The sequence below is a fragment of the Glycine soja genome, chromosome 5, assembly GCF_004193775.1.
Source record: "Glycine soja cultivar W05 chromosome 5, ASM419377v2, whole genome shotgun sequence".
In the NCBI taxonomy this organism is placed as follows: domain Eukaryota; kingdom Viridiplantae; phylum Streptophyta; class Magnoliopsida; order Fabales; family Fabaceae; genus Glycine; species Glycine soja.
The window spans coordinates 4,390,601-4,408,273 of NC_041006.1; the positions used below are offsets into that span (position 1 = coordinate 4,390,601).

General features: G+C 29.5%; 1 protein-coding gene across 1 annotated transcript; it reads left to right on the forward strand.

Moving 5' to 3' along the window:
• Window positions 1-13,227: 13,227 nt before the first annotated feature.
• Window positions 13,228-14,400, forward strand: LOC114412077 (ethylene-responsive transcription factor ERF026-like). Its single transcript, XM_028375851.1, has one exon. The coding sequence runs from the start codon at window positions 13,503-13,505 to the stop codon at window positions 14,049-14,051; it is 549 nt and encodes a 182-aa protein (XP_028231652.1). The 5' UTR covers window positions 13,228-13,502; the 3' UTR covers window positions 14,052-14,400.
• The last annotated feature ends 3,273 nt before the right edge of the window (window positions 14,401-17,673 follow it).

Sequence of the window (17,673 nt, forward strand, 5' to 3'; positions counted from 1 at the left end):
ACGTGAGATGACCGTTGTTATTTGGTTCTTTCATTGCTAATGTTTATTGTCGAACTTCTGTTATATTAAAGTAAAAAGAACAATCAAATCTGAATGGACATATTAATGAGCTTTCGACTTCTGTAATCTTGTTATCATTTCAGTTGTTATATAAATAGTGGACTACACATGCATCATGTTTCATTGTCAACTAGCTGAAGGGATCGATCTGAATAACGTTTTGCGTTCTTAATATAGGTGTAGGGTTTTGAATTCATTTCCATATTCAATAATAATCCTTCTTATTTTATCTATTACACCAGGAAAGAAAAATGATAACTACATGGAATGAATATAATTTCGTACAACGACTTGCCAAAAGATAAAGTGAAAAATGTTTCCTGTGTTTTTGGTCAATTATTCATTTATTTTTGAATTCAGTTTTTATACGTTTTTTCTTCCAATAGTAATTAATTAATTTTGAGATATTGGAATCATTTTAATATGAAAACTTTTCCAAAACATTGATAATACGGGAAATCCCTTGATATCTACTGTTATGGTAAGTAGTTTCAATGTAAAAAGGATAAAAAATCTATGACAGTGCATGGGAATCATATAATCGAGTGCGAAGAAAGAACGATTAACGATGCTTTACTTTTTTTTTTAATGATTCAGAAAATAAAGAACAGAAACAGAAAAAAAAAACAAAAAAACTAGTGCCTAACAAAAACCCTACTTAAAAGTTAGAGTTGTTTTAAGCCCTACTTAAAAGTTAGATCGAGTTGTTATGTTATTTAGAGGTAGCTATATTGGCTTGTTTGAATGTTTTCTTACAAAATACATTTCTAATTAAATGAATCTTTGTCTAAGTCGAGCCATTAATTTAATGTTAGTGTTAAAAAAAATACTTATAAATAAGTGAAATTAACCCATTGGCTCGTTAAAAATCACACACATATACACTGATCAATCTTTTGATAGGAAGTTATTTAAGCTAAAAAAACAATGATATATATAGACAGTACTCTTTACATACTAAATATTTTCACGTTCTCTGTTTCTCTCTAAGTATCAATAACTTTTATAGATTATTTGCCACAGCAGTATAATCTAGCGTGATTGTCCTCCAACTTGCTTCTTGTTTTTCCACCAGTAATCCTTGTTTTGGTCTAACCAGAGACAAAATCAAAACCAACTAAATTCCGTTCAGATTGCACCTATGGCACGACCAGGTCGTTCAGTTCACGTTACAATATTTGGCATTTTGGCTTCGTCTTAGCAGTGCCTCAATTCCAATTTTTTTAACCTATATTAATTACTGTAAAAGTAATTTTTTAACAGTCTTTAAAATTGTATAGGTTGGACATTTTAGCTTTTAAATTTTTAGAAACCTTTTGTTAATTATATTTTAATTTGCTAAAAGTCATTTTAGCTTTTTAAATTTTATTTTTACTATCATTTGACGATGAAAAAAATAAAGTGAATAAATTTTTGTAAAGTTAAGTTTATTCTTTATTGTAACGATAATTTTTCGGAAAATTCTAGATGATTTTGAAAGTTTGAATTCCATCTATCTGAAAATACAGCTAAGATATACCTTATTAGCACTACCATAAAAGTATACTTCAATCAATCTATTATAAAGAGAAAAACAATCAACTTATATTTTAAGAGTTCTTTTTTTTGGTTTAAGTTACTTTATTCAATAAATTTTATAGTATTAAATTTTATTAATCTAATCATTAAATTAATTTTTTTATTGAGCATATTATGTCTACAACTTTTTATAAAATTTTAAAACTATTTGATATTTGATTAAATAAACCCATCACAAACCTCCACGGTCTAAATTTATAGTTACCTTCCATTAACACAAACATCCCAAATGTTATGATTCATAAAACAAACGATGCACTAAAGTGTCCCTTTGGACTTCTCTTTACACATAAGTAAGCTCATTCTTGCTTCTCACATGCTAGGCCACTTACATTGAAATACCACCCTAACCTAATCTAGTCTCTCACATACTAGGTTACCTATCTTAGTGATATCTAATCATAAGATATTTCTGTTGATGGATTAACAAGTACACCAATTCGTCCCAAGTAATGAAATTAAAATAGAAGTCTGAGTGTCAAATTTATATGGATTTTATTTATACTTAGGTAAATGAATATTTTATTAATAAAAGAAGTTAAAAAAATTGTTTTGAAAATGTTATAAGAATAATAGAAAATTAAATTAAACAAGAGGAGAATTTAAAAAAAAATTGATTAATTAAAGACAAAAAAGATAAGAAAATTCAATATTATTGTAGAAAGAAATTCAAAAGATGGGAATGTTGGAAACTTAACCTCTAAGAGTTACTCTTTGATGTAATGTTAATGATTTTTCTCTATTTATAATTATTTTAATTTACACATGCATTTACTAGTATAGTTTACCTTTAGTCCCCCGCATGAAAGAACTTAATTTATCTATTTTCTCTCACAAATCCCTTTGCAAAGCTAAAATAGTAAATTGCATTAAGAATAAAGATGTATAACAAGCTAAACAAATATCAATCTATCCCTAGTGATGACTTTATTTAAATACTATTTCCCAGTTCTATTAGAAAATAATGTTTCTTAACGCTACCCCTAAAACTTACCATGCAAATGTGCGATCAAGTCACAAGCAATAATATTAAGTACAAGAAATGATAATGCAAATGTAATATTATTAAATAGATAGGAAGAGAAATTACATCAAGAATAGTTAGTTGTCAAGTTCTCAACAAAGGAGATTTAACCTCTAATTGTCATGGAGGTTTTACAATTACAAGAGGGGAATATTTAGTAAATGGGAATAAGATAAGAAAGGAAATGAAGGAAATGAATGACTCTCAATGTTTGCTTATCTTTCTTCTGGCCTTTGTCTTCTATAAGGAATTGTATTCTCTTGAAATTTTTGTGTGTTTTTTTCCTTCTTCTGTCTTCTTCTTTTATAGGTGCAGATTAACTTAGCTAAGCGGTTTCTTGCACTAAGTTCGCCATTACTTTCTTGAATTAGTCTGCTTTACTTAATTAACCTACTTTTCTTGGACTTTATTTTACTCACTAAGCATCACAAATTCATCACTTTTAATATTTTCTACACAAAAACTTAAATGATGTTAATTTAATAATTATTTGCTCAAAAAGGAAGAATTAAGAGAGAGAAATCATTAATTTTATATAATTTAATCCCAAATATACTCATAATTAGTAGTTATCAATTTCACATCATAATATACGGTCTCATATTTGGCCACGCATATTGTTAAACAATATCAAACACTCTATACAATCACATGTTTCCAATAAAGGAAGGTAACATACTTGCATTTACTCAATGACGGACATCCTTGAGACACATCTGGTAACAACATAGACATTTCACATTCTTATTAAAAGATCCTACACATCTCACAATATAATTTTACATTTAAATTCACCAAACATCTAAATATTGTCAACTTGTATTATTTTTCTAATAGCACTTGACTTATATATATACTTCTCAAGCATTAGGACAATACATGCATATTTAAGAAACTAATTAAGCAAGTTCACTAATTGTTACATTTTTGCTTAGCCACACTTATTTTTTGCTTAATGAGACAAGCTCTCTTAACAAATTAATCTCTTTGTTTTACAGTTACATTCTAGCTTAGCCAAACTAGTTCACTAAGTCAAAGTGGTTTTTCTAGATAAGCTAGAGTGGCTACCCAACCATCCAAGATCACCCTAAAAGACTTATAATTGATTATTTAAGCTTTTAAACATCAAACCAACACAAAATACCCCATTAGTCGTCACACAATCAATAGAAAATTCTCACTCTATAAGTTAGGGCTCATAAGCCTATATTTTCTCCCAAATTCAATTAGAAAACAATCCCAAGAACCCTAAAGCCACTCATAACTCTACAAATCCCATCAAATCTCTAATTTAGGGAAAAATAGGAAAAGTAAAGAGAAAAAGAAAATAACAAAAATTATAGGGAAGGACAAGGAAATCACCTCATGGAGGAAGGAATAAAGATAAATCTTAGGAGCTTGGGGTCTCCAAAACTCCTCCTCTTTCCTCCTTTCTTTTCTCTTTTTCCTTCTATTAAGTGACTAGCTACTAAACCTAAATTTTTCCCTACATCACATTCTCATAACCCATTGGTACACTTGGTCTTCCATTGGGCCTTAGTTCCTTTGTTTGACTATGATTAGCTTGTTCCTATTATATTCACATACTATGGTATGGTTAACAGTAACAAACCTACTAATAATAATTACTACAACAATAATGATAACAATAATAATGATAAAGATAAAAAAACAATAATAATAATTCTTAGGATATCTTTCATCCAAGCACACCTTGTCAAAGTTTTAATAAAATTTTTATCCTGCTTTATTTCTAATACTTGAAATTGGGGGTATTATACGAGCTATTTTGTGGGATTAATTTGATAAAATATTTTTTTAAATATAATTTGATAGTAAAATCATTAAGAGATTAATATGATGACACAAATTTGAAGAAATAATTTGAGGATTTCTTCGTAAAAAAACAAAGATACAATTTTTATAATTTTCAATTTTTTAAAATATAAAATATTATATTGATATTTTTTTTTAATAAATATTTTTTATATTAAAAATATTTTTGATAACTATATGTTATCTTCTTAGTTGACTTTCATTTATTTTTGTCTCTTCATTTTCATGTTTTTTAATATTAATATAAAAATAATCAGGATGCATAATATGTTGTATTTAATCATCAGCTATTTTCATCTTTCTAAAATAGAAAATAAAAATATAAAAAATAACAAAAATATGGAGAAAAAAGTAACTTTGTGGGATTGTTCTACCTCAATCAGAGATCTCAAATTTCAGTCTAAATATACATTTACATTAAATACTTGTAATAAGAATTTTATCGTTCATAATTATCCATCTGAAATAGAAATGTCTTTCATAAAAAAAAATTTGTGATATAAAAGAAAAGAAAAGAAAAAAAACATTGGTGTCCTAGGATATCATTATGTGGCGTTTGTGTCTACTACTCTACATGCACTACTAAAATGCGAGACACCCAGCACTGTTCTCCAATTTTCATTTCATTAGCCTTCTTCAACATCCACCGTCACCACAACATAACAAGGAAGTGAAGGAACAAATCCAGTTGACGGCTAAATCTTTCTACAGCCTGTTATTTGTGTGTGTGTTTTTACTTTTTACGCTTTGCCAATAAATACTATTTGTTATGAGAACACATGAAGGCTCGTGTTTGCTTTTTTTGTTTTTTGTTCAAAGTGTAGCCTTGTATAATGTTTTGCTGCATGGGATTGGGCCACTGGGCACTAGCATGTGGGTCCAATGCTTGCTGATTGGGCCACACTTATAAAGATGGATCCATCATTACATACGGATTTGGGCTCCAACCGTGTTGTTTGCAAAAAAATTAGGTATCAGAGTTTAATTTTGTACTATTAGTGTAAAAAAAGATTTATATTTCGATAACCAATTAGAATACAAGTAAAAACTTTTATATCTAACCAATAAAAAACATCATCAGATTGAATTTTAAAATAATTGTTATAAAAATTAATAAATTTATCGTACATAATAATTTATGATTAGATGACTTAAAAATCATTGTATTGTTAGTATATAAACTATTTACTTTAAGTGAAAGAGTCCATTTTTCTATGAATTGTTAATATAAAAAAATTAATATCAATCAATAAAAAGATAAGTGTGTTGAATGCGTTTAATTCTAAAAAAAATGATGACAGGGGTTCCTAATGTTTGGTTTTTGCCTTTTGGGGGTGCTATTACATTATGATAGGAATATAAGTATTTTGGAAGAAATACATAAAACATGAAATAAAATTGAGATTACTTAAATGTGTCTTTGTTCCTTAAAATATAGTTGTATTTTCTTTATGGCATCTATTTTTTTTCCCTTAACTTTTGGCCCCTGAAATATTTCTTTCCTTTTCCCCAACCATTATAATAAATCATTAATTTATAAGGACTTAAACAAAAATCAGGTATATTTATATAAGACAAAAACAAAAGAAATAATATTTTAAGGATCACGAGTCAAGCAAAAAAAATTCAAGGATTAGAAATAAAATATGAATATATTTTAGAGACTGAACATATATTTAAACCAATTGAGATACCTACTAAAAATAATAATAAAGGTAAGATATAAATAAAGGATTGTTCTTTTATTTATCATTTTTATGCATGTATAAGGTTTGAACCATTTTTTCTCTCTAAAGTTGTTAGTACCATTATTTTTCGGTTTAGTATGCAAAGTTATTTGAATATTGAAGCCATGGATGGCATAGGTCTCGGATTAAAAATAAAATATTTCTAAATTGAACTAAATTACGAAATGTGTAAATTTGTTTCATTTTGAATGTGAAACTTGTTCACTACCCTCAAATGAGCATTCTAACACACATTACTTTGTTACTTGTGTTTTTATAAGCATTGTGTTTACTCCTCCCAACACTACAAGGAATGTTGCCTATAGTGACACAAAAAAGTGTCACAATAGGTATAATATATGTAGGTATAAATCTATTAGGCATATATCCATATACAATTTAATGTGAATTTTGGAAGGGATTCAACCACATGTAATATGTGTCACTATAGTATATGCCTACACTTTCTAGCAAATATAAGAATAAATAATTAACATATGTCAACATGTATTATGTGTCACTATAGTTTATAGCTACACTTTATTGTAATTTTGAAAATACATTTATTTGCATATGCCAACATGCATTATGTCACTGTAACATACACCTAAATTATGGATAATAGTTTTAATGTATTTAATTTAAATAGTTAATTAAATTTATTAGTAAAGTCATAAATAAATATATTAAAACTATCTATTTAATTACCATATGAAAAATAATATTGTCATCCATCCATAACAAAAATTACTAACATGAAATTTAATATCGTAGTCTCATATATCCATAACAAAAAAAATGAATATTTCATTTCTCAAAAAAACTATTATTGTCTATCCATAAAATGAAAATGAATAATCCTTGAGGAGTTTCAATATGTATTGTTGGGCCTATCAAAATCCAATTATTTATTGATGGTTTTTGTTCATTTCATGCAAACAAATTTTCAACTTTGTCAAAAGGAATTTTGAGAAATAAAAAAGGAAAGAAGAGTAAAATAATTGAACATATATTAAGTGAGAAGAGAGAGAGGTTGCTTACCTACACTTGATTGGAAGTTACAACAAGTTCATTAAAGCATCTCAAAATAGTCTAGCAAACAAAAAAAGGCATCATCATGAACACATCAATAATCAAATAAGTAACTTCAATACTTAGGTGAACATATATAAAGCAATCCTCAACGAAAATCAAATTATAAAAGTACATATAGATCAATGAACATATAGAAACACCCACAAAGTTTAAAAATAAACATTATAAAAAGAAAAAAAATTTAACCATATATCATTAAGTTTTCCTACTAAAACTTCTTACCATTATCAATATCACTTAGCTCCTACCACTTGTAGTTTGTTGTATGTTAGTATCACTTCAGTCACTTGCAGCATCAAGTATCTAAACAAAAAATTATATATGTTTGTAAAATATCATATCATATTATTGTTAAATCTCTTTATAATTAATTGATGAAGTTCAATTGTACGAGTTTATATCTCTTGATCTACAACCTGTATAATATCATTAATTTCTTGATCTCTTGGAAACTGTGTTTGAAGAAAAGAAACAAGATTTTCAAGTACCTTCTCTAATTTTTGAAATCTAACTTCTAAAGTAAAACTGAGATAAAGTATTTGAACTTTTAGGTGGAAGTTTGCCAAGACAACTTAAATGCCCTCTTTTTTCATGCCCTTTCACTTTTGAATAGATATCATTTTTTCAATTTGTATAGTCAAGAGCGCTTGAGAACCTTTTGAACTGGTGCCTCTACCATGAGCTTCTTTAATTCATCCTACATGAAACTCATTTAAATAAAACAAATCAATTATTTAATGTGTCAATTTCAAGCTCTCAATTAATTAACATGAATAGTTTATATTGTGCTTAAAAAGAGAAATCCTTACAATCACATTGGATGCCTTTTCAGTCGCAATGCTTCCATTTCCTCGAGTTCGATTATCAATGTAAATTTCAGCTAGTGAGGGTTGCGCTCCTTTATCCTTTTTTTCTAATATAAGTAATGAAATCTCAATCATATTATTTGAATTATGGAATACCTATAACATATAATCATGTAGCATACTAAAAAAGTATTGTTGAAAGAAACAAAATTACCTCATGAATAAACCTTGGAAGATTCTTGGTACCCATACAGTGTAGATCTTCATATTTAGAAATTAGAACGACTTCTTTTGTTCTTATTACTTGTGTCCTATATCCAAGTTTAAGAAAAACAAATAAAAAAGTGTTGAATGAATGCTATACTAGACAATATATTAATGACTTTATATATACACACTTGTCCTCTTTTGGAGGATCAACTCTTTTAACTGGGAGGTTGACAACCATTTCTTCCTCGGTCATACTTGCATCATATTCCTTTGATTGCAAATCATGCTTCATACTGACATAGCCATGTTCAAAGAACAAACATTCTCAAATTGAATCGAATTTGGATTTCAAGCAAAAACACATGCACACTCAATATCCCAAGTCACATTAAGTTAAAACCCTAATGCAAAAAAAAACTCAAGAAGCAAACTCACTGTGTTCTAAAGCTATCTTTCTTCTTAGGTTCAACAACAAGCTTCTCGAAAGGCACCGCAACAGCGCCTAGATTCCCGAACCTGTTGAAGACATTCGAGTAATCGAACTTGGAGCGTCGAACGTCGTCATTGTTTCTTCTCTTGTTGAGTTTTGGAAGTTCGAGGATCGAAATCGAGCCTCTGGTGGCGGCACAGAAAATCTTGCGGTAGTCGTCGAACTGATAGGAGAATCTAGGAGCATGGAGCTTGATCGAAGTGGAAATGATGCCATCGTATCTAGATCTTTTGGGGACACTGTAGCCACCGCCGTTTGAGAGCTTCTTTGTGAGAGTTGTGATGGCAGCTGTGAACTCCATGGCAGTGATGACGATGACGATGATGTTGAAGTTCTCCTTCTTCTTCTCTTTCTTCTTGATTACGTTGTTTCTCTGACTTTGCAAATTTGGTTTAGCAAGAGTTAGAGATACGAAGAAGAATCAAAAGGGAAAGTACTGAACCCTAACTTTTCTTTGATTAGGATGAAAAGTCAAATGTGATAGATTTATGCAATGACGAGGTCGAGAATAATGAACATAATGAACAATGACGACGGGGGAAAACGACGATGATGAAACACGAAGACAAGGGCACGAGCATCATAGGCAATGACAAGAATATGAGAGGTTCAAAGAAAGATGAACACGAGAGTGAGGAAGATGAATGAGGTTTGAGTTGAAATTAGAATTCTCCAACAATGATGGTTTTTAATAAAAACTGTCTTTGAGCACAATAAATAAAGACGATTTTAATAGAACCGACGTCGTCCATTTCATTTTAATTACGATATTGCCATCGTCTTTTTTTCTACTACAATTTTTTGGGAACCATCATTGATATTGCGTCGTGTGATACTATTATTTTAGTAGTGAACATGAGACTTAACGACTTTTACTGCACCTCAAATGATCTAGCTTTTACTCTCTCACTTACAAAACCCACAAAATAGGATAGATATGTCTATTTAACTTAACTTTAGAAATCATCTAATCTAACGATTTTTTTCTAAACTCTATTAAAAATAGGTAAATACTTCATAAACGCTAAATGTTTGCATTTATCTTTTATTTGTTAATTTTCTATCCTTGACTCTAAAAAACCTTTATATTTTCCTTGTTTACCTCAAATCGAATGTAATTTCAACAGTTGAAAGAAAGAAGCTAAATCCATATGAGACGGTTATGTTATCACTAGTACTTCTTCTGGGTAGCTTTGTAGTAATTTCACTTACTAATTTCTTAATTGAATATAATATCATGATGTGGATTGTTGTCATCATGACCAACTTGACATTGTTACCATTTGGAGAACTGAAGTAGTGCTTAAAAAACTATCGAATACCAAGCATTTTTCTAAGAGTGCTCCTTTCAAGTTGGATAACTATGGCAATAACATTTGGCTTCGATAGGTCATTAGTCCTGTTTAAACATTGGACTATGTACTCTTGTTTTTGTCTTTGGGTATCTAGTAGAACAATTCTTGAACATAATAGATGTTTATTATTTGCAATACCTTATGTGATTGAGAAATGAAAATTGTTTCTAGTATTAATGAGTACTTGTTATCCTTCCTTCAATATTAACAATCCCAACTAGAAATTATGCAAACTGCATTATGCATGATTCCATGCATTCTTGTGCATGTGTTCATTTTTGTGCGTATGTGCATTCATGTGCGTGTATGCAATTTTCTCTTTCTACATTGAAATTAACAAGAATGACAAATAAAAAAGAATATTGAAATTAAGATAAGAAATTTTTTACTTACTAGTGTTTTGCTAACTACACACTAAACTAGTAAAATGACCTTAAAACTATCCTATATGATTTGGAACACTAATGATTGCAAACTTAGACTTAGTCAAATATCAAAGATTTTATCTCTTATACAAACACCTTCACCTTCGGATATATTTATGTCTCATTTGCATTACATTTTTTAATGGATTGAATATCATACATAATTTTCTATTTTTTTTTATTTGTGTAGGCTACGACAAAAAATGAAGAACTTCGAGACCAAATAATTCACCTAGAGAGATCACTCAAGGATGTTGGTAAAAAGTTATAAGAAGTGAGTATTGTTGATTGTTGTTTCAATTCTTTTAAATTATATTTTTAATAATCAATAAAAGCTTGTACAATAAGTGTGCATTGTTTGAGTTTAGTATTGGAGTACATTATTTGAATTGCATAGTTACTTTATTATTTGTCACTTTGAATTGAATTCATAGAATGTGGATTATGTTTGTTGACACTTGACTTATTTGCATTAATTTTTTAATGGATTGAGTATCATAATATTTTACACTAAAAATTATTTATTTTCAAGATCACATTCTTTCTATAGAAAATACAAAACATAAATACCGAATAATTCATCTTATGTGAGTCATCTTATGTGAGCAGACGAGAATGCTAATCTAAAGTTTGAGAAAATGACTACCACTTATTGGTCTTTCAATTCTTATAACATATGTGTTGATTAATAAGTAAATGTGCATTATTTGAGTAAAGCAAGTTCTTTAGTGTGCATTACTAGACTATTTATCACTTTGAACTAAATTCAATATATTACTGATTAATTTTTTTGTCATGCCCAAGTGTTGTCTTTTAAAAATAATTTTAGTCCTTATAAAATTGTCACTTTTTTTTTATTTTAGTTTTCAAATTCCATTCCAAGTCCTTAGTTAATTTTCAATTTCGTCATACTTTAATCATTTTGAAATTACTATAATATTTTTTTCATTCATTTTTATTTCACCAATATGATCGTCAAACAATATTGTTGAAAGCATTATTAAGAGTTAACGACAAAGGGGAAAGTGGAACCAATGGCCTAAGCATCCACCCTATCTGCTTGAACACATTTTAAATAACTTAAACTTATTTAAACCCTAATCTACCTAAGCTTAAAGTCTATGTGTCCAAAATTTTGGAATATTTAATACTATATTTTTTCCTATTGGAATTCTCATCAATCAATTATGGTTGGGTTTAGGTTCAAAAAGTCTAAAATGTGACAAATTAATTAGACTTACTTTAAACTTATGCTATTTTGACTCTCCCTTTCATTTTTCTCTCCATGAATGAAAGTTTTTCTATTTGGTGTTTTTACTGTGAATAACCCTTAGAATTTCTAAAAATTAGAGGTGGAGGAGGAAAATCTAACTAAGTCTTCAAGTGTACACTTTGATCTTATTTTGTAATAAAAGGAAAAGAATTGGACTTATTTTAGATCCATTTTTTTAAGCTTTCAATTTTGGTTAATTTTGAGTTAAGTGGGTTAAGGTATTTTATGTGAGTTCAAGTTGGTTGGCTAATACTTGGGCTTGGTAGTTCCACTTTTACCTTAAAAATAATTTGAATGATACATAACTATATTGATGATGAGATAAATGGATGAAAAAAAGTTAGAAATTTCTAAAATGACTTGATATAAGACAAAATTAATTGAGGACTAAAATAGAAATTTGAATTTTTTTTAGGAACTAAAATCGAAAAATGACAATTTTATATGGACTAAAAATATTTTTAAAATAACACAACTTCAAACATAACAAATCTATGAGACTATCACATTATATGCCCATAAGTGAGAGTTGCAATTCCATGTGATGATCTCACATGACATCCATATCATAATTACTATTTAAACGTCATGTTACATAAGAAATTTGCACAGGAAGTACTAACATGTATTTCTATTAAACATGATATCAATTCAAAATTTCAATTTAATCAGATAAATTAAAACTACTAATGAAAAAAAATGAAAAATTAAATATATACACACAAATTTACAAAGAATAAAATCCAAAATTTGAAATTTTATAAACTCTAAAAACTTAATAAATCCAACCTTATTTTCTTGTAGTGAGCCGTGATAATAGTCACATATATGTGAATATTGATTTGTTCTGCTCATGTAAAGAGAGTTGATTAGAAAAGTAACACGTTACATGTATACAGCCGAATGACAACAGTTATTCATTAAAAAGAAAGGAAATAAAGATGTGACATTAAGGTCTTAAAAACTTTGATAGCTGCGGCTATCCAGTGTGTGGTGGGCATCATCTACATGTACTACAAAAAATTCACATTTCCTGGTAGTGAGTTGTCAAGTGGATTTATTTCCACTTGTCGTTGTCATTCTCTATAACTATATAATTTTTAGTTTTCCATTGGCTTTTCTCCAAAACCTTAACAAATAACAAATGGAGCCCAGCTATGCGCCACCATTTTAAAGTACAAACAAAATCAGTAATCACCCATTACTCAGTTACCCCGCGAAATTCCCACGGTTTCACTTTTGCATACCACAATGTTGTCTGCTCACGTCCTCAATCCAAACCATTATCTCCGTTTCCTTTCTCCATGTATATATATAAACAAGAATAGAAACAAGGTTTGTCATCTTAAAACTTACCACCAAATTAACCAAACTGTCTCCTTATATATATGTACGTTACACATGAATATGATACTATATATAAATATAGTTGACCCTATTATTCCTCTCACAAATATCATATCCTCCGATTAAACTAGTGAAACTAAACAAGTTCCAAATTATTTCATTCCCCTTTCCTAGCTAGACCCACCTACTTCCTATTCCTTAATTTCTCATTTCATTCATTTCCCCACGTGCCAAAAAAAAACCTTGCTTTTCTTGCAAACAACACCACCACCAAACATGGCATCATCATCATCATTATCATCATCAAAGAGGCATCCATTGTACCATGGAATCCGTTGCCGTGGAGGAAAATGGGTTACTGAAATCCGCGAACCGCGAAAAACAAACCGCATATGGCTGGGGACGTTCCTGACTCCGGAGATGGCGGCCGCAGCCTACGACGTGGCGGCGTTGGCCCTGAAAGGCGGCGAGGCGGTTCTCAACTTCCCTGACTCGGTTGGCGGGTATCCGGTGCCGGCATCCAAATCGCCTGCGGACATTCGCACCGCTGCCATTGCTGCAGCAGAACTCATGAAGCCTGAAGCAAGCCACAACAACAACAACGTTAATGCATCAACAACAAATGAGGCAGAAGTAGTTCAGTATGATAACAATAACGTTTTCACTTCGTTTGATACTGAGTTTATGGACGAGGAGGCCATATTTTCCATGCCAAGTTTGCTGGTCGATATGGCTGGGGGAATGTTGCTATCTCCTCCCAGAATGAGCCCTCCCTCCGATGACTCAACCCAAAGTTATGTTGGAGAAACTTTGTGGAACTTTTGATCCCTCTATAATATAAATCAATTAATTAAACTAATATAATGGGATTAATAGGAAAATTTGGTTATATTATATGGTATCGAAGTGAGAACTTGGATATAATTAATATGTAAATTAATTAAATTGAGAACTAAGGGTAGTAAAACTAAGGCAGGGCTACTTTGTTCTGAGACCATGTGTCTGTGTGTTTTAGTAGTTCTACTATATGTCTATATGTAAGGTTTTCCATGCCTGTGACTTATGAGAATGCATCTGGGTGCTTTGTATCAGAAGTTTCCTTATGCTTTTTTCTTTTCTTTTCTTTTACTTTTTTTTTATGAGACATTTGAATCAAACTTTTCCTTTTCTTTTTTGCCTCTTCTTTAAGTAGTATATGCATGATTTTTCTGTTGTTCAAGAGTACTAAAACTGGAAACAGGAGGGAGACATAAATAGCAGCTTGAGACGCGATGAATAAGAAGATCTCTCGATTGCGACGCCGCAAAAGTTAGAAAAGCGGGTAGTTTATGTTCTTTAATGGAATGATATATGAAGCAGGAAATGTACCATGCTTAAAATTTATTTTATTCGCACACTATTTTTTGCACTCTATTTTTATATAATGAATGGTGGACATTGGACAATTCTGCCGTCTAAAACGTCAAACTAAACTAAATTAAGAGATCTAACTCAATCTTTTATATTATTTTTTAATTTTTACTGATAAATATATATTAAATTAATATTTATTATTATTATTTTTAACTGATATATTATTTATTATATTGAACATTAAGATATAAATTAGTTGATATGAAATTATTTTAAATAAATTATTAATGATTTTAAGTTTGAGTTTTGAAAGCTTAAATAATCTTTGGTAAACTTCAAGATATGATGTTTGAGGTAAAAATAAGAGATAGAAAAATAGAGAGAAATGTAACAAATATAATATCATACGATAAAAATATAAAAACAAAATGAAATAAAAAAGTAAATATATTTTCAACAAAGATAAGCAAACAATTTTGACTTATACGTCATTCAATAGGTCAAGATACTGAATCACCCGTCAGTTACTGAATTAGTTCCTGCTAGTAGAATCTTTGGAAACAATACACTCGTCACGCTTAAGAATAAATAATAAGTAAAATGCATTGTTTAAAACTTAATAATAAAGAAAATATATTAATATATTTTTTCCTATTATTGATTTTTAAACAATGGTGAAGACGTTACAATTTTTTTTAAGATCTTATAATTAAAAAGGTTTTGTAGATGGAAAGAGTATTTAACCCCTTAAGTGGTAAATTCAACTCCAAATTAGTCAAAATTTAATAAAGTTCCAAATAAAAAAAGAGTTTCTAAAAACAAAAGTAAAGAAAAAACGAATTATTTTTATTAAGAAAAATATTATTTGAATGAATATCACTATATATCGCTATGCCAAATTTGATATTACAATTAGACCAAACACGGGTGGTCCATCCCATTAATATAATAAACTCGGGGAAGAGATAATGTTATTTTTAATTTGAGTCAACATCTACAGATATATGATATTACTTGATTAAACCTTTCCGCTGTTCAGTTGTCTGGGTTGCAATCATGGGAGGGGGCCTTCCTCTCTCTCTCTCTCTCTTGTCATCTTACTGCTACTAAATAAATGGTAAACACTAGAAATGAAAAGAACAAGAAATTTCCCCTACGCGGTAAATGTAATTGTGTTTGAGGTGTGTTGACGATAATATATAGTTAATTCAAAAATCAAAGCTAAACTGATATATATATATATATATATATATATCACATGTATTCTTTACATTATTTAAGTCAGACAACTGTTGATAAAATATCTGTCATGTCTTGCTTCTATCAATTAAGTGGGCCAAGGATTAGTTTTTTTTTTTTTTGCAGTTAATTACTGTATAAGTTTAATGCCCTTAATTTAGACATACTAATTAAGTTAATAAAGTACTACAGTAAATATAATGTTTGATATTTAAAATAATTAATGTGCTATTATTAGTAAACTTAGGTTGTGTGTATTAATGTATCATGAGTCTCATTGTACAATGACATTTTATACTTAGGTTGGCCAGTGCAGGTTGTACAGAAAGTTTCGATGCCAAAAGTAAAAATATAGAGACAAAGAGCTGTATACGAAATTAAAGAACTCAATTCAAGGCTGGATAACATGTAGTGTCTTGATTATGCCAGTAGCTAGGGAAAGGCAGTTATATAGAAATTAGTTAGAGCATATCATCCAACCGCGTAATACTAATTTCTTCCGTGGAAGCCCTAACAGGTTTTCACCAGCATTAACTATTGCTACAATTTCCATGTCTATAGTCTCAATAATTTAATTTAATAAGCACAGCTAGCCAAGTAATTGTCTAGTTCAAGTGTGTACTTAGTGGTCCAGTGTTGATGAGTCAATATCATCAGATGCAGGAGGAAGAACAAAAAGATTGAAATAAAAGGAGTGACTTTTATTGATCCAAAAGGGAATGGGACCAAATAAGTTTCAGTGATGAGCAGAAATTTGAGCAGCAAAGTTTGAAATTAAGAAGCAAAAGATTTTGACTAAAGTGACGACACAAATGGCCGACATCTTTCCTTCTGACCCCTCGTTCTTCATGGCTCCAATCCTATCACTGCTTTTTGGTTGGTGACCTCTCTCTTTCTCTCTTTTCCTTTTCTCCTATAATTGGGAGCATATCTTATTTATAATTATATGCATGTTTTAATATCGCGACCAAACCACTGGTTTTTTCTTACATTAAAAATTAAGGTAAGACAGGAGTGGATTCTGGCTGGTTCATTGTTTTCAATCTAATTAATGCACAACAGAAAACGGAGAATTGAATATTGAAACACGATCCATACGCGACCGTCTCTAGTACGTACTACCTTTTTCTTCTTTCTTTTTTAGTTCTATTATTTCATGTTTTCAACATTTGATATGTAATAGTGTACATAATCATTTTTTTAGACAGACAATTTAAAAATAAATTGCAAATTAAAATTAAGAAAGAAAAACTTCTCACTGTCCAATACGTATGTTCAATTAAAAATCATTTTTCATTCTTTTTCAAGAATTTAATTAAAAAATTTATATACTCTCATTTAATTATGTATATCAACATATACCCTAAGATTATAGAATTTTGTAATAATTGTTTATAAGTCATATCTAAAGTGAATTTTATTTCATTGGTAGTGTAGAATTTTTATATTGACATTTTTTGGTACAATTTTTACATTGACATTGTGTCTAGATTTTTTTTATGTATTATTACATGTAATGTCACTCATATGTATCTACTTCGCGCTGGGTTGTTATCCAAAATAATATAGTTGGATCGAGGATTTGGTGTAATTAAAAAGTAATTGTGTTTTTATTGCTTTTCAGATAATTCTGACCCCTTTTTTGTTTTTCTCGCTTCAATATGAGCTCTTTCTCCAAAGGTGGGAGTGAGTATTTGAAAAGGAATTTCAATGCTCAAAGTAGTGTATATTTTGCGAATTCTAGTGAAAAATGAATTTAACCTATCTATCTATGTTATTATGCACTTATTAATAGCCGAGGATCATTATCAAGTGAGTAACTATTTACGTAATCCACTAAGGTTAATATAAGATA